The sequence below is a fragment of the Mobula hypostoma genome, chromosome 3, assembly GCF_963921235.1.
Source record: "Mobula hypostoma chromosome 3, sMobHyp1.1, whole genome shotgun sequence".
NCBI classification, from domain to species: Eukaryota; Metazoa; Chordata; class Chondrichthyes; order Myliobatiformes; family Myliobatidae; genus Mobula; species Mobula hypostoma.
Genome location: NC_086099.1, coordinates 37973577 through 38000362, shown reverse-complemented (window position 1 = coordinate 38000362; position 26786 = coordinate 37973577). Strand labels below are relative to the sequence as shown.

The 26786-nt window shown below is 39.3% G+C and overlaps 1 protein-coding gene across 1 annotated transcript in view; it reads right to left on the bottom strand.

Annotated features, from left to right (window-relative positions):
* Positions 1 to 18481, bottom strand: part of parp8 (poly (ADP-ribose) polymerase family, member 8) — a 376390-nt gene extending 357909 nt beyond the window's left edge. The window contains exons 1-2 of the mRNA XM_063042902.1: positions 17806 to 18481; positions 17266 to 17320 (exon numbers count right to left, since the gene is read on the bottom strand). Of these exons, the coding sequence (XP_062898972.1) occupies positions 17266 to 17320; positions 17806 to 17896 (146 nt within the window). The 5' untranslated portion in view covers positions 17897 to 18481. The remainder of the gene's footprint in view (positions 1 to 17265; positions 17321 to 17805) is intronic.
* Positions 18482 to 26786: the final 8305 nt, after the last annotated feature.

The following is a 26786-nucleotide window of genomic DNA, read 5'->3' as shown; positions in this document are numbered from 1 at the left end:
GGGATTAGTTTCGTTAGACATTTGATTACTAATTCAATTGGCTCAAAGTGCCTGTACCTGTGCTGTACTGTTCTATGTTCTAGGACCTATTTCCCTTGATAAATTGAACATAATTGGACAGAAGCTTGTAACAAATACATCTGCTAAGGTGGCAATATCTACAATATTGACAGAATCCATCTTTGGCAATGGCTTAAAAATGAGATCAGAAGCCTTACACTATCAGTCAAAATAGCAAACGTGCAGCTCTAATGACAAAGAGGTATCTTACAAGGTGGCCACACTGTCCATCTACTTCAGCATAGTCTGCTTTTCATTTCATTTGAGGTACTATTGTGCACACTTTAAGCTGGAACTAGGCTGAGACATGGTCAGTGCAAGCCTTGATTACTTCAATGAGTAATAGGAAAAAAATAGGATAAATCTTGATTTATTTCTCATGTCTTGAGAGAGGAATTGTGTTCCAATACAGGGGATATTACAGCTCACCATTTCACAACTTTTCTCCATATCTTATAGAAAAAAATGAGACTGTTCAGCCCATCATCTACGGTGGCTTCAAGCAGATAAAACCCAATAATTCCATTCCTCTGGTCTTTCTCCATAGGTTTGAAAAATATTCTCTCAAGTGCTTATCCAAATTCCTTTTGATTCAGTTTCCATCAGTTCTGCAGGAAGCGAGTTCTAATCCTGATCAATCTTTGCATGTAAAGTTTTTTCTCATGTCCGCCTTTTATCTTTTACCACATTTTTTTTAAATCTTTTGTTAATCCTTTAAAAGGGAACAGTTTCCATCCATGAATCAAGCTATAATCTTGATCACCTATGTCAAATTTCATCTAATCTTTTTTTCCTCTCGGGGAATCACCACAACTTCTACATTTGAATTTTACAAGTGAAATGCACATGCCTGGAATAATTTAAGGAAATCTTTGCTAAAGTTAGGTGACCAGAACTGAACGTTCTATTCTATTTGAGGCCAAACTCTTGTATTTTTTTCCCTGTTAATACAGGACAGGAAGGCTCTACAATGAATAGTCAAAACTGCCCAATGCATCACCTGCACCAGCCTACCTGCCGTCAAAGATATATAGAGGAAGGTGCCTGGAAAGGGCCAGTAACATCATGAAGGATCCCACCCACCCTGCTCATGGATTCATGGATTACTTGTTCCACTCCCATTCCCATTAGGGAGGAGGCTACAAAACATCCATACTAGGACCACCAGACTCAAAAACAGGTACTTTCCCCAAGCCATAAGGATCATCAACACCTTGATCCACTATCCAATCCCTCCACACCACAACCACCACTATTTTATCATTTACTGTCAGTCACCTTATGTACAGATATCTCTGTAAAATTTATGTATATTTATTGCATTTTTTATTATTATTGGGTTTGTTTTTTGGAGCTGTATCAGATTAGGGTAATAATTATTTTGTTCTCCTTTACACTTGTATACTGGAAATGACAATAAACTATCTTGAAGCCACATGGGAGCAGACTCGATGAGCTGAATGGCCTAATTCTGCTCCTATGTCTTATGGTTTTATGGTAGATCTCTGAGCAAACCCTACCTTCTTCCTTAAGCATTATAATTAATAGTTCATCTTATTTAATCCTTGTTTAGAAACATGTATTTGGGAACCTGCAATCAAAGAACTTTTTCAAATTTGAAGATAACATTTGTAGGAACAATACATTCAAGGAAAAATAATGTGGTGCAGCTTTGACTGGGGATAACTTAGACACTCAGAAACTTGAAATTCAATACTACAAATATGACTAGTTTTTGCTGCAACTGAAAATCTAGTCATAATTCTGAATAAGCAAAAGCGTTACGGGAAAAAAGAAAATTGACATAAACTTTAGTAATGTGTTAGCCTGGCCGTATTATACAACACTGTCGGAAAATAACAGGTCAAATAACAGGCATATGTAAATAAATTCTTAAACATAAGGTAGTTTTACTTCTATCCTACATTGCAGAATTCCATACATCCATTATTGGAAATGTGGTAGCCGTTATTAAATGTCTTAAATTACTGAGAATGTCCAAATGGACATCAAAGGGATTTTTAAAAATGTTAATTAATTAAATATATGAAGCAAAATTGATGCATAATATTTCAAATAAAACAATGGAGGATAAAATGATGATATCCTCACTGATCGGGTAATGCAAAAATAATCTAGTTTATTGGACATTCCAGAAGGCAATCAATAAAGTGTCCCACAAGAGCCTTAAAAAAAAGTCAAGCATGTAATGTAACTGTATAGATTGATTAATTGATTTAAAAGAAACATGAATTTGCAAAATGAATGTTGTTGGATTAGAGTAGAGAACCCCAATGATTATTACAGGATCCAGATAAAGGGACAAAGACAAGTTATCAAAATAATTGTAATGAATTTTTTTTAAAGACATTAATAAAATACAAAATACTGGTGTGCAATGTTTGAAATGATGACATAAAGATTGTTCTCAGAATAAGGAACATTTCATTAGATGGTTAATTAAAATCATGCATCTCGTACACACTTGTACTGCCACATTTCATGTTATATTTGAACTTATCAGTGATATTTGCACCATGCACTGTAATATAATTCCCTTAGCATAACCATAATTACAAATCTTCAGAATGATTTGTAAAAATTTAGAACAGTACCAATTATTAATACTGCCAGTAAAAATAAGCATTAAGGGAATAACCATGAAAAAGTGTACGCAACAGTACATACATGTTTGCATTACCAAGCACCTGAATCAATGTAAAATAAAAGCTGCAAATTTGAATCAATATTAAACCCTGCTGGCTGTAATAAGATTTATGGAGTTTAATCATTTACTTTAGAAATATTAATCAAGTACTCAAGAATCTTAAATAAATGTATAAATTGAGGTACAGGCTCTCAGCTATACCAGATTCATGAACGAGGAAACACATTCTCAAGCTTGGAAAAGAGAATAGATTTAATCTTCTCTTAATGCAAATGGCTGGGAATATGCAGCATGGAATGCCAAGAAGATGCAGCAAAGATAAACAATGTGGGACTTACTTCAGGCAAATTGATTGAGAAAGAAATAGTGGAGGATTGATTTGGTACTTGCCATGGAAATCTTTTGTAATCCCATTCTTTTCAATGATAAATATTATACATTCCTAATTATCACTGATCCATATTTTAGAAGCTTTGTTCATTATTTTAGTCTCATTTTAATTCTCTACAATGTACAAGTAAACATTCAGTGGCATTATTCATTATGAGTCAGAGGAGTTATGCTGAGTTAACTCCTCCTTCTCACAAGTCAACCAATGGGGCTAAAATGATCATTTTAACACAATACTCATTTTATTGAGAACAACCTGACATTCAAAACACTGTATGAAGTTGTCAGGCTGTCATTGATATCAGGCAAAAAAGTTGAAAATTATATGAGCTGCATTACTTAAACTAAACTATGCAGTTTGTACACAACTGAATTTCACTTCTTCCTCAGAAATGAAAGAAGTTCAGCTGCTCTGAACATTACAATGTACAGTTCCAAGTACAAATATTTATTTTTCAGAGATGTAACATGTTGATATTTCATTAAATATAACATAGAATGCCTCTGAAACCTGTTTTAGATTAGTTTTCAAACTTCAGGTTTTATGTTATTAAATATTTATTTGAAATATTTAATAACCCTTCCCTATAAAAGGAAAGGGTAGGATTTACTGACAACTGATTACATGGCTTCTCCGTGAAAGGTCTGTATCGCTGTAACTCGGTGTTGAGGAGGCAAGAGAAACAAATACCTGCCTTGCAACTCAGTGAGACCTTTCAGCTGAGAACAACGATTTTGGACACCACCTCTACCAATATGGAAATAATGTTTTGCCATAATTTTTATAATATGGAACAGGATTTTTTTTTGTAAATGATACCAAACAAAATGTGTTCATTGAACAATAATGTGAGCTTCTTACATGGCAGGAAATGAAAGATTCTCCAACAACGTTGAAAGTTCAAAGTAAATTTATTATCTAAGTATATATGTGTCACCATGTACAACCCTGAGACTAATTTTCTCGTGGGCATATTGAATGAATCCATAATAAAATAATAACCATAATATAAACAACAAAAGGCTGCACCAACTTGGGCATTCAACCAGTGCATAAAAGACAATAAACTGTGCTAATACAAAAAGGAAGAAATAATAATAATAATAAATAAGTAATATATATTGAGAACATGAGATGAAGAATCCTTCAAAGTGAGTCCACATTTCAATTACGGATCAAGTGAAGTTGAGTGGAGTTATCTCCTTTGGTTCAAGAGCCTGACGGTTGAGAGGTAATAAATGTTCCTGAACTTGGTGGTGTGAGTCCTAAGACTCCTGTACCTTCCTCCTGGTGGTAGCAGTGAGAAGAGAGTATGACCTGGATGATGGATGCTGCTTTCCTTTGACAATGCTTTGTGTAGATGTGCTCAATGGTTGGAAGGGCAATACAGCACTTAATTTTCAGACTTGCATACAATACTTGCTGAAAGATATATTATTAAACTGACTACTATAAAGAGGCATTGTCATTTCCCTCCATAAATGCTGGCTGACTGGCTCCAGCATTTTGTGTATATTTTTTATGATTTCAAGCATCGACAAAATCTCCTGTTCCAGATCCTCTATTGTCTCAGCATGATCAGCTTATAACACGTTCCTCTGCTTTATGACCAATAAAATACTTCTGAAATGTGTGTATTATTGAACTGCTCAGAAGGAAGTGGCCAATATTCACACAGCAAACTGCCACAAAGAGCAATGTGGTTGTTTTGAAAAATATAAATTTGGCGCTAAATATTGTCAACAATAAATCTCCTGCTCTCTTTTACAGTGACATCATAGAACATACAAATAAAAGGGTACTGCACAGGAACAAACCCTTCAGCCTATGATGTTATGCCAGGCTAATTAAATTAGTAATCAAATGCCTAACTAAGCTAATTCCTTCTGCCTACACAACGTCCATATCCTTCTACTTTCTGCACCTTCATGTGCCTAAGAGCCTCATATTTGCTTCACTACTCCTGGTAGCCCACTTCAGGCAGCCACCACTCTCAATGTGAAAAACAAACTTGTGGCACACATCTCCTTTGAACTGTCCCTTAGATGCATGCCCTCTGATATAAGACATCCCAACTCTGTGTGGGGGCGTGGTGGAAGGATACTGGCTGTCTACTCTAACTATGTCTCTCATAATTTCTAAATCTCTTATCAGATCTTCCTTCAGCTTCCACCGCCCCAGTTTATCCAAGCTCTCCTTAGAGATCATGCCCTCTAATCCAGGTGGCCTCTGGTAAAATTCTTCTGCACCCTCTCCAGAGCCTCCAAGTCCTTTCTATAATGAGAGGACTGGAACTGAATGAAATACTCCAGATGCCGACTAGATAGAGTTTTATAAAGCTGCAACATAACTTTCTAACTCTTGAACTCAGTTTTTCAAATAATTAAGGTAAGCATGTCATATGCCTTATTTACCTCCTGATCAACCTGCAGAACCAATTTCAGGGAACTATGGATATGGACACCCAACACTGTCAGGAGTTTTGGCATTAAGAGATTAATGTCCCATTACATATTGATCTCACAAACTGCAACACTTCATATTTGGCTGAGCTAAACTTCATCTGCCATTTCTCTGTCTTTATCTCCAACTGATCCCTATCCTGCTGTATCCTTCTAAGTTATTCACAACACTACGAACTTCTGTATCATCTGCAAACTTGCTAACCAATGACCTACATTTCAAGTTCAAGTTCGTCACTCAACCATACATGAACACCCATGAACGCAGCCAAACAAAATAGCATTACTCTGGGACCAAGGTGGAAAATACAGTGCCAACAGTCACACACAGCACAGGGCACATATAGGGTAGCAAGCATATATAAGAGATCAGTAAAATACAGTCACACGATAAAAAAGTATAATCCAAGACCCTGAGTCCATGAATGTTACAGGAGTCTGCAGTCGAACACATTACAACTTCTCTTCTGCTGAGCAACTACTGGAGAGCAGCACAGATTCCAGTTTGGACGTCGCACCACACTGCTTCCAGCGCCTCTTTCTTGGGCGGCTGAAAACAGGCAACACCATCGCTTGAGGCCTAGAACTTGCTACAACCAAGGCAACACAGCTCCCTTGATGTTCATGACGTTCAAGACTGCAGAAATCTCATCTCTTGCCTCTCTCAATAACCTGGGGGTACATACCATCACAGCTTGGGGACATCCACCATAATCTTCTTTCAGAGACCCAACAATGTCTCCTTCTTTATCTGAAAATGCCCTTTAGCATATTAACGTACTCTACACTTATCTCCCTATCCTCCACATCCTTTTCCTCTGTAAATACTAAGTACTCATTTAGAACCTCACCCACGTCCTTTGCCTCCAAGCACCTGTTCTTTCCTTTATCCGTGAGTGATCTGACCAATAGAATGCCTTAGGATTCTCTTTAATTCTACTCATCAAATACTTTTCATGGGCCCTGCTTGTTTTTCTTAATCCCTTTCTTGAATTCTTGTCTGACATTGTTTTTTAATAATCCTCAAGGGCTCTGTTTTAGCTGCCTAAACCTTTGATATGCTTCCTTTTTCTTCTTGATTAAATTCACCACTTGCCTTGACACCCAAGTTTTCCTTATCTTGCCATCTTGCCTTTCCTTATTCCTGGAACATGCATGTCCCGTACTCCATGCAGTTTGCCTCAAAACACCCTCCACATGTCAGATATGGACATGCCCAAAACCAGCTGCTCCCAATTAACTCTCCCCAGTTTCTGTCTAATAATCTATTAATTCGCCCAGCTCCAATTTAATACTCTCCTGCATAATTACCATACTTAATTTTATCTATGGCTATCTTAAAACTTAAAGCATTGTGATCAGTGGTTCCTAACTGTTCCCTTCTGAAAAGTTAGTCATCTGGCTATTATCTAATACCAGGTTACTATGGCCTCTCTTCTTGTTGTACTATCTACTATCTACATACAGATTTAAGAAGCTCTCTTGGATGGACCCAGCTTCTGCCCCATCTAAGCATTTTGCACCAAAAAGCAACCAGTCTATGTTAGGCAACTTAAAGTCACCCACTACAACAACACTGTTGTTTTTACACCCTTCCTTAATCCGCCTGCATGTCTGTTCTCAAAGTCCCGATAGCTACTGAGCACCTCATGTATAGTCTCTCCAGAGTGACTGCACCTTTAGTACTTTTAAGTTTTATCCATGTAGACCCAGTGGATGAGCCTGCCATTATGTCCCCTCTGAGAGCAGCTGTAATATTTTCCCTGATTCCTCCTCTATCTTTCCCTGATTCCTCCTCTATCTTTTCTAAAATCATTGAAACCCAGGAATATTAAGTATTACTTCCTGTCCCCCTCTCTACTAAGTCTATTATGACCACACCATTATAGTTCCACATTATAGACGATTCATGCTCTAAATTCATTACCCTTACCCGTAATAAGCCCAGAATTCAATACACACACTTCAACCTGTCTATCACATTGTTTTTATTACCTTATCTGTACTGGTCATGACATTTACCTTCCACTCAATCCCTCCACTTTCTGACCTAATCCTCGTGTTCCAACCCCCTCCGGCAAACCCACTTGAGTAGCAACAGTGAACCAAGCAGCACTAACATCATGGGAATAGGAGTGAAAGAGGAAGAGACTTTCTAACTTTTTGAGTCTGCTTTGCCAATTATTAAGATCATAGCTGTTGTTCTATTCATTACATAGGCTGTTCTTCCTTATAATTCTATTTACATAGAATGCAATAAATTAAAATTAAAATTTGAAAAACATTAGGATAGATAAGACTTTGGAGCCAGATGGAAGATAGCCCAAATTACTACGAGATGCAAGGGAAGACAGTGCTGTGCCTTTGGTAATGATTATTTCTGCATTTGCACTGGCCACAAGAGTAGTACCAGATGATTGCAGGGTGGCAAATATTATTCTTTTGTTTAAGAAAGGGAGTAGGGATAACCCTGGGAATTATAGACCAATGAGTTTTATTTCAGCACTGGCCAAATTATTGGAGAAGTTACTTATAAACAGTATTTATGAACATTTGGAGAAGCATAATCTGATTAGGGCTAGTCAGAGGGGCAGGTCATGCCTCACAAGCCTGATTGAATTCCTTGAGGATATGACAAAGGACATTGATGAAGGTAGAGCTGTGCATGTGGTATTTATGGATTTTAGTAAGGCATTTAATAAGGCCTAAGGTATCCTCACTCAGAAAGACAGGAGGCATGGGATCCAGGAAAACTTGTCTGTGTGGATACAGAATTGGCTTGACCATAGAAGGCAGAGGGTGTTTCTCGATGGAATGTATTCTGCCTGGAGGTTGGTGCCCAGTGTTGTTCCACAGGGATCTGTTCTAGGACTGCTACTCTTTGTGATGTTTATAAATAACTTGGATGAGGAAGTGGAAGGGTGGGTTAGTAAGTTTACAGATGACACAATGGTTGATGGAGTTGTGGATAGTTTTGAGGATTGTTGCAAGTTGCAGCAGGACATTGACAGAATGCAGAGCTGGGCTGAGAATTGGCCAATGGAGTTCAAACTTGAAAAGTGCGAAGCTCAAATTTGAAGGCAGAATACAGGGTTAATGGCAGAATTCTTGGCAGTGTGGAGGAACAGAGGTATCTGGAATCCATGTCCATTGATCCCTCCAATCCATTGTAATTGAAACTATTTCAAACAAAAGTCATTATCTTACTCATTCTCATCAACATCACTAACTTATGCAGAGCTGTCAATAGAATTCCATTACTGAATAACTTCAGCTGAATTACACTCCAACAACAACTGTTCTGATTTCCAAATACTGCACTGAGTAATTTCCTAAATTACTCTTACTATCTCTTCTTTCAGTTAGTCCTGACAAAGGGTCTCGGCCCGAAACGTCGACCGTACCTCTTGCTATAGATGCTGCCTGGCCTGCTGCATTCACCAGCAATTTTTATGTGTGTTGCTTGAAATTCCAGCATCTGCAGATTTCCTCGTGTTTGAATTTCCTAAATTATTCCATTATTGTGACCTGAGCAGCCCTCTACAGAAATATTTCAATTGCTGTACATTTTCTGTAGAAATACAAAATCAAATGACAAAAGTACACTTAAATTAGTTAAAAGAATTTGAAGAAAGTAGGATGGGGAGTGAGACAAATAAGAGGGAACTGCTGTATATTTGTAAATGCCAACATGAGCCAGATGGACCAAGAGGCATTTTACAGTGAGGTAATTTTAATCTACGATATTCAATGTGAATATTTCTATTCCTGAACACATTCCTCACAACCCACAAAAGCTTTCTTATTTTATTTAATATAACTGAAAGCATTCTATTTCCATCAACTAAAATATCACTTGATACAAAAGGTAACTGAGTGTCTTTATCTCTTTCACAAAAAGACCTGGAAAGGACATGGATTTTTGATGTCACTTTTCAACTCCTGTTCTCAGTTTTTTCTTTAACTTGCACAATTTTTCTTCTTTTGCATATTGGGTACTTGTCTGTTTTTGTTTAGGTATAGTTCTTTTTTCATAAATTCTATTGTATTTCTTTATTTTCCAGTACATTCCTGGAAGAAAATGAATCTGAAGGTAATATATGGCAACATATACATACTTTGTTAATAAATTTAACTTTGGATTTGAGGAGTAAATTTACTCTAATTTAATCTTGGTTGACATCGACACCAAGTATTGATCTCAACCAAGTCAGACACAGGATAAATGTTTTAAAACCTAACCTCTTTTCTCATTTTTCCAGTTCTACTGAAGGATCTCCACCCAGAAACATCAATTCCGGTTCTCTTTCCACACATATTTGCTGACCCATTGTGTGTTTCCAGAATTCTGTTTTAATTACATAATTCTTTTCCGACTCTCTCCAAAAGAATACCTCAAAACCAGTATGAAATCCATAAAGATTTTCTGTACTCTTCACTTACATCCATAGCATTTAGCCTATGAATACCTTTGTGATTCAAAACCATGCACTTAGAATGCAAATTATTTTATCCGTCCATCATATAAACAGTAATAATAGTGAACTTAACAAAAAGTTTTCAAAAAGTCCAATCCATAAAGTATTATAGGATATGAGGCCAAAAACATTCTGTAAATTAGTGTGCAAAATATGATCTCACATCAGGTTCAAGTTACATAAAGAAACCATTAAACCCTTTGAGTCTGTTCTATGTAATTAGACTGTAGATATGTATTTTAATTCACTTTGCCTCCGTTGATCACTTGATATTGATAAATGATAAAAACTCATTCTCAGTTTTCATTCTGCCCACTGTTAATAATCTTTACTATCCAGCATCAATTGTGCAGAAGAACCTTGATAGCCCAACACAAAATTTATAAATTTGTCCATTTGTCCTGGAATCAGGTTCCTTTCAGTAGACCCATCAAATTAATCTTACAATTCAAACGATGCCCATATAATTCAACATTTTAATTTGATAAAATTAAGGAATAATGCAGGTCATGGGAGGTGTAGGAGCATTTACAAGTCTGCTTTGAATCAGTGGATTAGACCATATTCCGGAATGCAACTTTGGATCTGAATGAATATGCCACATCCATCATCGACTTCATCAAGATCTGTGTGGATGAGAGTGTGCCTTTGAGAACGTAGTGAATCTTCCCAAACCAGAAGACCTGGATCAACCAGGAGATTTGCAATCTGCTGAGGGTTATATCTGTTGTGTTCAAGGCTGGCAATCCAGAATCTCTTACAAGAATTTCAGGTATGACCTATAGAAGCCTATTATGAAAGGGAAAAAGCAAATTCCACATGAAGTTAGAGACACAATTGGATGCACAGCAACTGTGGCAGGATTTGTGAGCAGCTTCAAAGACTATTGTCCAATGGCACTCACATCTAGAGCAACAAGGTGGCTAGAGAAGTTGATCCTGGCTAGAATTAACTATTGCCTGAGCAAGGACTTGCATCAGCTGCAACTTCCCCAACAGTGCAACCATTCTACAGCAGACATAGTCTCACTGGCTTTCCACTCTGCTTTGGAGGAATAGTTTCCTCCCCATTCCAAAGGTGCAAGGGTTAGGGTTAGACAGTTGTGGACATGACATGCTGGTGCCAGAAGCACGATGACACTTGCAGACTGGCCCAGCACCTACTCAGACTGTCACTGGCACAAACAGTGCATTTCACTGTACGCTTCAATGTTTTGATGTACATGTAATAAATAAAGCTCATCTAATTTAATCATCCCCTCAGTATTAATTAAGAAGCTTCAAAACATCCCTCTGCAATTGGATCCTTGACTTCCACATCAGAAGACCACAGTCAGTATGCATTAGAAATATATCTCCTCGCATACAAACACAGGCATACTTCAAGGATGCATACTTAGCCCACTGCTCTACTCTCTCTACACATATAACTGTGCACCTAGGCACAGCTGAAATGCCATCCATAAATTTGCCAATAACACAACTGTTGCTGGCTGAACTTCAGATGACAACGAAAAGTCACTCAAGAGTGATATAGATTTGTCTGAGTGGTGTTGCAACAAAAACCTCACATTCAACATCAGCAAGACCAAGGAATTGAGTGTGGAGTGAGAAGAGGAAGCCAGAGATCACACACCAGTTCTCATTGAAGGGTTAGCAGTGGAAAGGGTAAGAAGCTTCAAGCTTCTGAGTGTCACCGTCTCAGGCGATCTATCCTGGGCCCAACACATTGATGCGATTATGAAAGCATGACAGTGGCTTTACTTCATTAAGAGTTTGAGAAGATTTGGTATGTCACCAAAGACTCTTATAAATCTCTACAGATGTACAGTGGAGAGCATTCAGACAAGTTGTATCAAAACCTGGCATGGAGCCTCCATTGCACAGGATCAAAGTAAGTTACAGAAGATTGTAGACTCCGCCAGCTCCATCATGGGAACAACCCTACCCATCAGTGAGAACATCTTCAAGAGTCAAGGCCTCAAGAAGGCAGCACCATCATTAACGGCCACCATAGGGGACACGGGACACGGACATGCCCTCTCCTTGTTACTACCACCAGGGAGAAGGCACAGGAGCCTGAAGATAGACACTTTATGTTTTAGGAACACTTTCTTCCCTTTTGCCAACAGATTACTCAGCTGTCCACGAAAACTATCTCATTAATTCACTTTTTGCATTATTTACCTTTGCAGCTTATAATAATTTTTTATATCTTGCAGTGTACTGCTGCCACAAGTCAACAAATTTCATGACACATGTTGGTGATACTAAACCTGATTCTGATTCTGTTGCATCTTTACCAACATCCCCTAAATAGCCAAATACGCTTTCTTGTAGGCCTTCTTTCATCAAGAAATAGCCTTTCTTGATGCCCTAAACTAAATGCAGTGTTCCTAATGGGTTTGTATAACAGAAATATTGCTTTCTCCTGTTGGTATTCCACCTCTCCTAGTCTTTGCACATGGGTACTCACCTTTATGGGATTTTTCGGGGAAGAGTAGCACCTCTGGTGAAAGGGCTTGTCATGTTCATTCCGGGGCAGCTCATTCAAGTTTGGTCCCCACTAGACATTTAGCTCTCTCCTGTGGCTCCACGTAGCCGTTGGCATGCGACAGTGGCTGTCTCCTAGTACACTGCTTCGACAGGAGGGCGAAACCAGGTGATGGTACCTGGCAGTCTCATACCCTGGTGGGATAGGGACATGCCTCTATTAGCCCACAACATCAGCTCTGGCAGACTGGGCGGATGAGATCTACAGTGAGATCCAACAGCTAGGAATGTGGTACTGCAACACTCCGTGGAGAGCGAAGGGTGTGACAAGGCACAGAGGATGTCATGGTCATCCACTGCAACCAAGGAACACCCCAGTTTGTGATACTTGTTCATACCACTGGACCTGGACTTCTACGGTTAAGAGAGTGGAATTGTCCCAGTGCACTGTCTTTTCTGTTCTCTCCTGCACAGGTTTCCTGCCATTGTCAGACAGAATGGACAACCACCACTACTCATCTTTATTGTAATGTACATAGAGACATAATCATTTTCTACTAGGGTGTTTATTCTTTCTCTACTAAAATTTCACAATGCAAGGTAAATAAATCCACCTTCCACAGTTTTGTCTTTTCACTGCTTTTATAATTTTCCTTTGTAATTTTCTGCTTCCATAAGGGTCAAACACTGGAAAAGGCCTCAGAGAAGACTATATTTTGTCTTTTAATACATTAAATAAATCATCTTAAATCTATTCTTTATCCACTTGGCACATCACTATTTATAACTTGCTATTTATAAGGTGAGTCAGATGCTTTTGGATCAAAGCAAAAGATGTCATCAAATAAGAGTGATTTGCACCACCAGCTAAAAAATAGTGCACACATTCAGAATTTGTCTTTTATCTTAAGGATTCTTAAGTAAAATACCTGCAATACAAGTGGATTTTCGATACGGAGTATAAATTGATAGAGATCCTAACCAAGTCTGTCAGATTGGTCTTCCAATATATGCTTTCCATATAATTCTGCAATCAACAACGTATAAAGTTGCCAGTTTATTCAGCATAGCATCAAACAACAGCAAGGATCTTGGCTGAAGAAAACTACTAAGATGCCAGTGGCTTTCCAGTTCTCTACATTGGATATCTGTTTATTAAGGATACTTAATAAAATAAAAAGATTTCATATGATGACAGTGGTATTCCTGTCAGAGGGAGGGTGATTGGGAAATCATCCTGTCATAGACACATCATATCTATACAGCTGGAAGTGACAGCTTCATTTTATGTGCATCATTTGCCTACAATTATCCTCCAGTCACTTTATTTTCCCAAAGAACATGCTCAGATTGTATTGGGTGTAATTGTATTTCTACTCTTCTCTTTAAGTAGGCTTATTTTCTTTGTAAGTTGCTTCTGCGGCACAATTGATTGGTCAAGGCTCAGTTACATACAGCATAGTGTCTCAGACTCTTTGGCTGACACTGTATCATCAACACACGCATTGCAAAATACTCATCTTGTATAAATACCATTTTTATTCTCTGCTCAATGTGAAGCCCAAAGTTGAACTTGCCCCTCATAACCATTGGGATTGTCCATTATAAAACTAAATAAATGCAGTTGCAGTGCAAATTCACCCAATTTAGTGAAAGTTTTATGATATTCTTTAAGAGATAACATGTATTTTCTAGCACTTTTCATGTCCCAGTGTGCTTTACAGCAAATAAAATACAGTTATATTGTGGTTACTCTTATGGTAAACGGAGATACAGCAATAAAATTCACTGACATTAAATATCCACAAATAGCAGGGAGATTAGTGTTTGGATATTAGATTCAACAATGCTGGTGGAAAGAAAATTATTGATTGGGCAGAGAAAGAACATTACTGCACTTTTTTTGAAATAGAATCATATAAACTTTTATATCCACCTGGGAGGCAGTAAGAGCTTAAATCATCACCTCATTGCTATGTTTGATAATGCAGCACTCCTCAGAATTGTAGTGACATGCCATTTTAGATTATGTGACCAATTCTCTACAGAGGGCCTTAAACCTACAACTTTCTATTGGAAGACTTAAAAGTTCTACTGAGGAAAAACTAATAATTTGGTTTACAATTAACTGCATGCAATGCAGCCAGTGATCTTCAGCACATAACCATAACATAAAAAATCCAGCACAAAAGGTGGTCATTCAGCCCTACAAGTCTGCACCAGTCTTAACAACCTACACAAGTCACTTCCCATTCCGAAAAACGAGTCCTGTCTCCAGGCTATATTTTTATTGTTCCATTAAGCAGTGATTAATTTATTTTCAAAAGTATCTATTTTGCACAATTGCTGGTGTAACAAGTTCCATATTATAATTACACTGAAACAGGATATTCCTATTGGCTTACTGGCAGCTATTTTGACTGATGGATCCGGATTCTTTTTCAAGTGGAAACATTTTCTCCCTTCCAATTTTTCCATCCCATTCATAACTTCAAAGAACTTTATTGGCTCAATTTTAAGTACTATTTTTTCCAAAAACAAATACCAAAACCTGTACCATTCCCCTTTTCAATTCTAGCATCCTTGGTAATCATTTTGAACTTCCATAGTGCACCTGTGACTAGATGGTGGACAACACTCTGGCATGGCCTTACCAAGATCTCATAAAATTTTATCTGAACTTCCTTATTTTTCAATAATATATCCTTTGCCCCTAGAAATAATTCCCAGGGCTATGTTAGCCTTTGTTTTAATTGCTTCTGTGACCTGTGATACTGCTTTTATCAACTCAGTTATAATTAAAATTTTAATCAGTAGTAAGTATGGAGAATACAAAGTCTTGGATTGTGAATTGTTCTTATTTGGTAGTGGAAATTCATAATGTAATTAACTTCAAAAACAAATATATCACATAGAATATCTGTACCCAAACACAAGCTTATCAATAAGAGTCCATATGATTTCTGTGAAAGCACATTATTATTGATTTGCTTGATCCAGTCACTCTGATAATATCTAGGGAACAGTTTTGAAGTATTTTCCGTAAAGACCTTTGGAGAGCATTTTAAAAAAGGTTATGTTGGAAAGCAAAAAGATAGAGGCATGGAGGCAGGAAATGGGGTTTATGTAATGTTTGTCTTTATCTAAGGCAACTGGAAAAAAAAACTAGATATGCTATAACTGCACAAAGTTTTAATACTGACTGAAGTATACTGTTGAGTTTTGGATGGTGAAATTCAAGAAAGACATACCCCAGCTTTAGTGTTAAACTTACTTGAATATTATCATAACTGAAAATTTACATTCAAACTATGACCATACTTAAATTCACCACACTGTAATGGTAACCCAGGCAAGGTATTTAAAATAATGAAGGTGTTTAATGAAGGAATGCAACTCAGAAACTGGTTCTTCCAGTGAGGGAATCCCACTAATTAGAAGTAGGTAACTTAAGAGCAAAACTGGGAAGTAATATTTGGGGGAAAGGGATGTGAACTCTGGAAGTTCCCTCCTAAAAAGGCATTTGATGAACTGAAACTCACAGGAAGGAGATCAATGATTTTTTTTAGGTAGGCATTCCAGTCTAACTCCGTGACTGAATATATTGGGGGGTCGACTTCATAAGCACCTGGATAGCCTTAATGGTCTTTTTAAAGAAAACGCAACAGTCTGAAAGGGTTTTGCGCTGTTTGCTTCAGTCTTGTTTCGTCTTTACTGTGTACTCTTTTTAAAGCTGCTCTGAGGATTATAATTGCAATGAAAATTCTTATGGCTAAAGCGATTTCAGTGCTTAAGCCTGGTGTTTCAAAGCCTATTTCAACTTCGAACTAAGCTAGCTTCCTTTTCTTCGAGGTTGCACTTTCATTCGAACTACAGATAAAAACGGTGGTCACCTCTTAGGCCATCCTTTTAAATGTAAAGAAATCACTTAAAATAACAGCACAGACTTCCTAACTCCTAAAGAAACGAGTCCCCTGAGCGAATATCCTCTCATCTACAGGTACAGTATAGGTTTCTGCATCCACCACTCGAAGGTGGACATGCTCGATCATCACAAATGGCCTTCCGTGTGCATAATATCTAGAAGTGAAATGCCGCGCTCTAGCAGATGGCATTTCGCAGCTGGTTAAAACTGCGCAACTAGTAAACCCAAGTCTTCCCGTTCTCTCAAAAATCTAAAGCCGTCGATTTTGTTTTCATGTATATTGTAAACTTTGAGAGGGCGGGGAATCGGGCACAATTATCACAACTAGTTTCCCCCTGATTCAGGAACTACCCCGTTAGTCATGGCATATGGTATTGCATTTATATACCCTTCAGATAAATCGCGGGCTCTGAACACACGTAAGAGAAAATCTGCAGATGCTGGAACACACACATATTGCTTATTCAACACCCTAGATATAACGTTATAAATATATAATGATAGATATTGCAACGTCCTTTAGAACAAGGTATTGTTGGACAGAAACTTTTTTTTGTTTTTCATTTTTGTATTTAAATTCAATACTGGCTCTGCAAATTAGAACACCTATTAGACAACATAATCACCCTTTTATTGTTCATTGTTCTTCAACTTGACTGAAAGAGAAGCCCGGGGGATGCGGAAGTTCTGAGCAAGTTTTGGAACTACTTTTACAACAACAGACACGGAAGTTTTGTTTTTGATAGGTTAGGGGTCAAGATGGATGGGAAAGATAAAGCTCCACACTACCTTTTCGAGCCTCTTGTATATGTATAGGTGAATGTGGAATCGGAATATCTGAAATCTAGAATAAAACAGAAACAGTATCAAAATGAAGTGAACAAACGAAGAGGATTTTGTACTGATCTGCCTTGCGTGGATTAATGATATAATCTAGCTCTAGCGAAACAATCATATGCAGTTCAGAGTCTGTGAAGAGAGTACTTCATTGATCAGGCCATTTACAGTACAGTACGTTTTTTTATGCAACAAGTGTTACCATAGCGACAACAAAATTGTCGGTGCAAATGGACACCTCCATGGAAATGAACAGAAAATGCAGCTACAGTGGCTTTCATCTATCTGATCTATAATATCGTGATTGCTGCAAATCCATCTTAAATACAGTAATTTAATGCAATAACGATACAACAGAAGAAAAGACTTTATATTTCCAGTGTCATGTCAAAGAACCAAACGCTCACAGTCGGGATTTTAACACCGATAAAAAAAACACAACAAGAAGCCATTTAGGAACATTTGTTTTTTTTTATTAATAGCAAATCTTACCGGAAAACAGGCAGTCCTTGTCCGCCTTGCACCTCTGGAGTACGCTGTCTATGTCTGTCTGTATCCTCTCCTGCCTTGAACACATCCCCATGAAGTGTAAACAGAGAGAGAAATGTTTTGTTTTCCTTTTGTTGTCCCCGCTTTTCCAGAAAAATCAAACCTGCGAGCCGAGTCGCTTGCCAGCCCAAGGTCAGAGTCCCCAGTGTGGTACGGCTGGGAGGCAGTGCGGGGTTGCTGGGGCCGGGAGATGGATGGGCTCGATGCGGGGCTGCTGCTTCTTTCCAAGGGACGCTGCCGCAGCTGCTTTATCTCAGCTGGCCAGAGATGACAATAGCAATCCAGCTGCTCTTCCGACTAGGGATGTGCTGTACTACGGGGCGCCGCAGCCTCCACATACACATACATACACACATGCACACACCCCGCTCCACAAGGCTTCGCGATTTCGAAAGCTGACAAAACGCTTGCCCGCTGCTTCCTTTTTTTCTCAAACCGATTTCTTCATCAATTATTCCTTCTGCATTTTTTTTTCTTCAGGGGAGGGTAATATCCGACCCGTGAGCAGTCTCCCGATCTGGGCAAGTGAGCAAGCCACACGGTATTTTACCCAGTATTGGACCAACGTAGGAATTCAAAAGATGCCACACATCAGTTCATGAGGTGAATTGTGACAACGTCACCCGCTGAAGAAATCTGATGGCCACGCCGAATCTGACAAAACTCCGGACTGATAAACAGCACTTGCGGGGGTTGTGTATATATGTGTGAGAGAGGGTGGGGGTACAGTAATGGTGCGGAGGGGGCTTGTGTGTAGGGGTTGTCTCATTCAATAAATGCGACGTGTTAATTTCACAAATTAGGTTCCCTGTCTATTGTTTATTCAGAAAGCGATTATTAAAATCATCAGCACATCCGCACACAATCCACGCCTCCGTAAATGTGGCAGAATGCATTTTATTTCATCGCGGCGTTCTATAAAAGGCGCGATTTATCCTACAATCTCTAAATTTGTTGAAGTGATATTTTTTTCCCTCCGTTTCGTGACCTTTGGGGAATTTGACCGACAGCTTAAATATGCCAATATGCCTATTCAGTAATCGATGTTAACTAAAAGATGTTGTATAATATATGGAAGACCTGTTAGGGCTCGAAGTCGGTGGAAAGACCTGTTAGGACTCGGGCCCTTGAGCCCTGGAGTAACAGAACGAGCGCCAGCGGGGTTCCTTGCTCTCACGGATGGGTCACATGAAGCTCTGAATAAAGGATTCACTTCAGGTGCCACAACAACACTCATTCAAAATCACATTCTGTTTCTGAAATCACGTGAGACGGTTTCCTTTTCCAGGGAATTGCCATTCTGAAACTGAATGCAAGACATGCAGTTTAATTCCCCTTCCAGCCATTCTTTTTTTTTGCACCGTCTGAATTGAACGGAGTATTGTAAATATTAAATAATTCAATTTCACGGTGATATTTTTTCTGACCGTTCACAGCAAAATCATTGGAGTCAGATTAAAGTGAAAGGAGACAATCCCCGCCCTCTCCCCTCAAATCCGTTCACCCTTTATTGTTGCTTCTCCCGTTTTTCGAAGCAGCTTGTGAAATAAATTGAATAAGCGATAACATCCTGCAATATCCGCCTGTTGTCTTCAAGTAGATTTCGACCAACCTTGTAATCGGGGTAATGTATAAAGCTATTTATACGGGAATCCATTTACGAATACGTACAGCTTCTTTCCTTTCCTATCTTGAATTCTAAATTACCGTTGACAGTTTATCAACTTTACCACAGCTTTAATTCAAAGTGGAGACAGATAGCTAATAACAGAAGGATAAGTGGCTTTTAATAATTCAGAATCTGCATTGACTGGGTAACAGTAGTGTGCAACAAACAGATAATAAAACAGAGGATCCATAGTAGTAAATGGTGGAACATCCTCTTTATTTAATGAATTTAAACTTTATTGTACTCCATCCATCCATGCTCAGTTTCCAATGCACCTGGGTCAGCTGCCTTGAGCATGTGCTGGGGAACTGAGTGTAACAAATGGCATATCTATTCAAATAGAAAGTAAGAGACTTGAAATTCTTCCACATTGATGGTCTATTGAGACTGTCAATATGTGACCATTAGATAGGCCGGACAAAATGTAATTGGCTATTGATTGGGAGTCAGTCTAGAACAAGGGTCCCCAACCTTTATAATGCCTTGGACCCTACCTGAGGGGTTTGTGAACCACAAGTTGGGGAACCCTGCTCTAGAACGAGAAACACTGACATTGATGCATCCATGGAGATGCTGTTCATTTGTAAGTATCATTTTAAAGCCAAGACCCCTGATCATCCACGACAATATTGTTAGATCTTTCTCTTTAAGAGAATGAGATATGAGGGCTTTGTGGGGCTGAAGAAAGATGTGTCTTTGCCTACAAGTAATCCAAGATAGATATGAGTGTAAAGCTGAGGTCATGCTTGAGATCTATCAACAGTATCATCAACTCTGCATTGGGAATGTTGGAATACCTCGATGCAGGTGGCTAACAAAACCTTAAAGGGTGCTCAAATTGGCCTGCGTGCAAGGGATGTTTAGATACAGATTTGTATTGACTGGCAGTAACATTTCACACAATCAATATTGTGCTGTAGTATATTTTCATTTGTGGTTGCAGTAGCTGCTACTGATATTTCGGACAGGGGCTTGACCCTGTCCATTCCCATATTAGCTCATGTTCAAAATGAGAAGAGCAACTTCACCACAAAAGTCATTCTTCTTTTAGCTAGAGTTCCAGAGTCTAAACAAAGGCAAAAGCATAGATTGAAAAACCATTCAGGGCCCCAGACAGTCCTTCCAGGTAAGGCAACACTTCACCTGTGAGTTTGTTGGGGTCATCTACTGTATCCAGTGCTCCCGATGTAGCCTCCTGTATATCGATGAAACCCAACGTAGATTGAGGGACCACTTCGCTGAGTACCTATGCTCCAACTGCCAGAAAAAGTGGAATCTTCCAGCGGCCACCTGTTTTAATTACGCTTTCCATTCCCATTCCAACATGCCAGTCCATGGCCGCCGCTACTGTCATGATGAGGCCACACTCAGGCTGGAGGAGCAACACCTTATATTCCATCTGGCTAGCCTCCAAACTGATGGCATGAACATCGATTTCCCAAACTATCTGTAATGCCCACCCACCCACCCTCTACTCTACCATTTCCCATTCCCTTTTCCCCTCTCTCACCTTATCTCCTTACCCGCCCATCACCTCACTCTGGTGCTGCTCTCCCTTTCCTTCCAGGGCTTTCTGTCCTCTCCTATCAGATTCCCCCTTCTCCAGCCCTGTATCCCTTTCACCAATCAACATCCCAGCACTTTACTTCACCAATGCCAACCCCCCCAGTTTCATCTATCAACTATGGTTCTTTCTCCCCTTTCCCCACCTTCTAACTCTGACTCCTCATCTTTTTTTCCTCTAGTCCTAATGAAGGGTCACCACCCAAAACGCCAGCTATACTTTTTTTTTCCATAGATACTGCCTGGCCTGCTGAGTTCCTCCAGCATTTTGTGTGTATTGCAAAGGCAAAACCATTCCTCCCAATGAAATGCAAGCGAGGTCACTTTAAAAGTTGCAATCCACCTGGACTTGGCAACTGAAAATATAGCAGTGTTTCACTGAAGGCATTTAAACTTGGGCACACAAAAAAAATGAAAAACCTCCTGAAGCAGTGATTCCCCCTAGCGGGTGGTTATGTGAGATAAGGGGGCATTAGGAGAAATAGAAGTTGTCAGGGGGTATTCAAGATTCCTGAGAGGTGGGAGGCAGTAAGCAGCACCCTAACTTGAGATCTGACCGACTATTTGCCATTGTCAACATCTGATAGGCATTCCCAGTTTGTGTTAATTTTTTTATTTTAATTGAGCCCCATTAATGATGGCTAAATACGTACGGCTGATTTCTATGAGTCTGAAGGCAGTGAAGTCTGCTAAGAAACAGAAACTACAGAAAGTGCGTCAATGCAATGTTATATACATAGAGTATGGTTTTACTCCGTTCATGTCAGACCAGTGATGCCCCATGTGTCTTATTTGTAATACTGTACTGTCTAATGAAGCCATTAAGCCATGAAACCATCAAAATTGCAGGAACATTTCTGTAAAAGACATGCTCCTGAAAAGGCTCTTATGGTACTCCTCGGTTTAAGAAGATGGAAGAAACATTTGGAAGTGTAAACACGAGGAATTCTGCAGATGCTGGAAATTCAAGCAATACACATCAAAGTTGCTGGTGAACGCAGCAGGCCAGGCAGCATCTCTAGGAAGAGGTACAGTCAATGTTTCGGGCCGAGACCCTTCGTCAGGACTAACTGAAGGAAGGGCTAGTAAGAGATTTGAAAGTGGGAGGGGGAGGGGGAGATCCAAAATGATAGGAGAAGACAGGAGGGGGTGGGATGGAGCCAAGAGCTGGTCAGGTCTTGGCTCCATCCCTCCATCACCTGTCCAGCTCTTGGCTCCATCCCTCCCCCTCCTGTCTTCTCCTATCATTTTGGATCTCCCCCTCCCCCTCCCACTTTCAAATCTCTTACTAGCCCTTCCTTCAGTTAGTCCTGACGAAGGGTCTCGGCCCGAAACGTCGACTGTACCTCTTCCTAGAGATGCTGCCTGGCCTGCTGCGTTCACCAGCAACTTTGACATGTGTTGCTCAAACATTTGGAAGTGTTGGACACTGGAGTCATTTGCCAGGAGAACAAAAAATGACCTTGATAGTGATCTCATTGCTTCTTATAAGATTTCTGAAGTGATAGCAAAGTGTGAAAAATCTCATACAATTAGTGAAAGATTAATAATACCTGCCGTATCAGATGTGCTCATCACTGTTCTGAAAATGGATACCAGTATTTTAAAATCAATTCCTCTGAGTAATAGCTCTGTAGTTCATCGCATTGACAAAAATGAGTGAAGACATTGAGTATCAACTATGCACAAAGCTATAACAAACGGAATTTGGATACAACTGAATGAGTCAACTGTACGAGACAATGAGGCATTGCTAATGGCATATGTATGGTTTATCAAAAATTTAAAAGTTTATGAAGAGCTTCTCTTTTGTGAAATGTTAAAATCAAATTTCAATGGAGAATCAATCTATGACAAGCTCAGAATGTATATTGATGATAAAAGTAAGAAATTATCAAAATTCAGAATGATGAAGCAAATATGCTTTTCAAAACTGTCGACTTTTGTGGAATGTGGCTACACAGTCATACAAAGTTTCCTGGTTTTTGGAGAAGAGCCAAACTGCTCTTCATTGCATTTCCACCCTCATACCTTGTTGAAAGAGACTTCAGTGCAGTGAACCACATACTCACAAAAAAGAGAAACCACTTGACATTGTTACATGTGGGGACTTAAGGCTTTTGCTGTCACGACTTGAACTGGATATTTCAACTTTTGCTGAAACCCATCAAGCTCAAGCATACCATTGATAATGAAGCTGCTGTACAGCACACACGTACTGTGTAAGCTAGGTTTAAATACAAGTAAAAGTTTAAAGCAGAATCATTTTTCTCATGTTAGCATATAGTAGAAATGTTTTTACACTATGGGGGCACTAGAAAGTATATTGTGCCTAAGAGAGGCATTGGTAAGTATGAAGGTGCTGTAACAGGACTTTGAGAGGCACTGTTCTAGACCAAGCAGAGAGTTCAAGAACCAGGTACAGTATTCACGATCTGCAACTTTAAGTCTCACAGTTCAGCATTTTAACCAGGGAGGCAGAGTTTGCACAATTAATTAGAAGCTGAGTAGGAAAATGGGTAAAAAAAACAAACTAAAAACTGATGCAGGTCACATTCATATGAGGGAAGATAAATTAATAGTCAGAATTGTACAGCACAGAAACAAGCACTTCAGCAAACTTCCTTATGCTGACTATGATGGCTGGCTATGTTAATCCCATTTACATACATTATACCCATATTCCTCCTGGATGCAGTGCCTGTTTAAATGCCTTTTATAATCTGTAAATGTTTCTACCTCCGGCAGCCTATTCCACATAACCATCACATCATCCTCAGTGTGAAGAATGTGCCCCTTTGATCTTAGTTACTTTTTCCCCCATCACCTTAAACTTGTACTCTAGTTTTAGAATACCTACATAAGGAAAACTGACTGTCCATTACCTCCATTTTTGTATAAAATTATTTATGGTTTCCCATCAGCACCCTACATTCCAGTAAGACTAAATTCATCCGAACCAATCTGACCTTATAAAGAAAATCTCAGGCAAACTTGTTTTGTGCTTATGCTACCATACGGTTTATGTTGTGATACCAGAACCATATACTACAATAATTCAAGTGCAGCTTGATCATGCTTGGTACAGTTCAACTTATACTCATGCTGAGACCCATGAAGGCAAGCTTGCCAAATATCTTCATGAACTTATCCACCTTGGTCACCAGTTTCAGGCAGCTATGTACTTGTACCATGGTCCCTCTGTAAATCAACACTCCTGAGCTCCCCACCGTTTATTGTACCTATTCTATTATTATTTAACTTCCCAAAGTGCATCACCTCATATTTCAAACAGGAGAGAAACTGCAGGTGCTGGAAATCTGAACAACGCACAAAAAACGCCGGAGGAACTCAGCAGGCCAGACAGAATCTATGGAAAAAAGTACAGTGACATTTTGGGAGACACTCATTCACACTAATCCCATATCAATCCCATTCTTTATTATGTAGACCATTATAACACAGAAATAGACCCTTCAGCCCAATATTGTGCTAAACAACAAAATAGTAATCAAACACCCAACTAAACTAATTTGTCTGTCTATGCAATGTCTAATCCTTCCATTTCCCACATATTCATGTACCTATCTAAGAGCCTCTTGAACACCTCAGTCACATATCCATTTCCTAATCTGCCTGTGTATCTGTTCTTCAATGTGCTGGTAACTATTGGGTTGGGTCTGTCATATCACCCCAACAAGTTATTGCACCTTTCTTTTTTGAGTTCTTCCCATATAAATAGAGTAGACAGTCCTGCCGAAGGATCTTGGCCTGAACTGTCGACTATGCTTTTCCATAGACACTGCCTGGCCTGCTGAGTTCCACCAGTATTTTGTGTGTCAGCACCTCACATTTTCCTAGATTAAATTTCGTCTGCCACCCATCTGCCCAACATCCCATCTGATCCATGTCCTGCTGTATAATTTCATAACTTTCACTATCCATTGTTCCACCAATATCTGTAGAGAACAAACCTACTAATCAACTCACAAATATTCTTATCCAAATCATTTATATATGGCATCTATCACTAAGGTCGCCGACCAAGTGGGATACTGTACTCCCTTTTCTCATTACTACCATCAAGGAGGAAATACAGGAGACTAAAGACCCACAGTCAATGACTCAGAAACAGCTTCTTACCTCTGCCATCAATATTTTGAATGAAGTGGAATAACACCACCTTGGTATTCCATTTCTTTGCATTATTTTAGTAATTTTATGTCTGAACCGTACTACTGCCACAAAACAACGTTTAGTTCATAAGACAGTGAGAACAAATCAGATTCTAATTCTGCTCAAGCCGCTGAGATCCTCCAGCAGACTGTTTGTTGTTCCACATTCCAGCACCTGCAGTCTCTTGAGATTTGATTTGTTCAGTTTCTAGGATGGCAGGTCTGCCCGTTGAGAAGAAATTGCAAAGATTGGGCCCATAGTAGTACAGCACAGAAAAAGGCAGGCTTTGACGCATCAAATCCGTATTAATCATCAACCACTCATTCACATTAATCCCATATTTTATCCCATTTTTTTATTATGTAGAACATTTTAAACACAGAAATAGACCCTTCAACCCACAATGTTGTGCTGAACGACAAAATAGTAATCACACACCCAACTAAACTAATTTGTCTGTTTATGCAATGTCTAAATCCTTCCATTTCCCACATATTCATGTATCTATCCAAGATCCTCTTGAACAGCTCAGTCACATTTCCATTTCCTAATATGTTGTTCAATGTCCCGGTGACTATTGAGTCAGGTTTGTCATATAATCTCATCAAGTTATTGCAGCTTTCTTTTCTGTGTTCTACCCATGTTCAGTACACTAGACTCTGTGGATGAGTGTCATTAGTGCGGCTATGATATTGTCCCTTATTAATAGCACAACTGCCACCCCCAGCTTCCCAGCATTTATCTCCATCTCTAACTTCTTAAAACTCGAAAGCCTGGAACATTAACTTCCATTCATTTTCCTCTTTCAAACAAGTCTCTGTTATGACCAGAACATCATTGTTCCATGTACAGAACCTTGCTCCAAGTTCATCAACCTTAACCATAATAATCCTAACATTAAAATACAGCCACTGCCCGTCCATGCCTTTGTGTCTGTTACCTTGCTCCTGTCTGCTCTAGCTGCTCATCACATCTACATTCATCTCTATCCCTCCACTTTCTGACTTGGTACTCCAGTTCGCATCCTTCCACCAAATTAGGTTAAACCCTCCCAAGTAGTACTAGCAAGCCTCCCAAGCAGAACATTAGTTCCACTCCAGTTACAGTGCAACCTGTCCTTCTTGTATAGCTTGCCCCTTCCCCAGAAGAGCTTTTAATGATGCATGAACTCAAAACCCCGCCCCAGTTCCTCAACCACTCATTCATCTGTTCTGTCTTTCTATTTCAGAAACCAGTCAGTTCAGATTGGCGAAAACAACTCCTCCACAATCTCCATCAGAACAGGTGCCCCACAGGGCAGTGTGCTTAGCCCTCTGCTCTGCTTGCTTTGCACCTATGACTGTGTGCTCAAGTACAGCTCCAACACCATATACAAGTTTGCCGCTGACACCACTGTTTTGGGCCGTATCAAAGGTGGTGATGAATCAGCAAACAGGAGGGAGATTGAAAACTTGGCTGAGTCGTGTTATAACAACAACCTCTCACTCAATGTCAGCAAGAGCAAGGAAGTGATTGC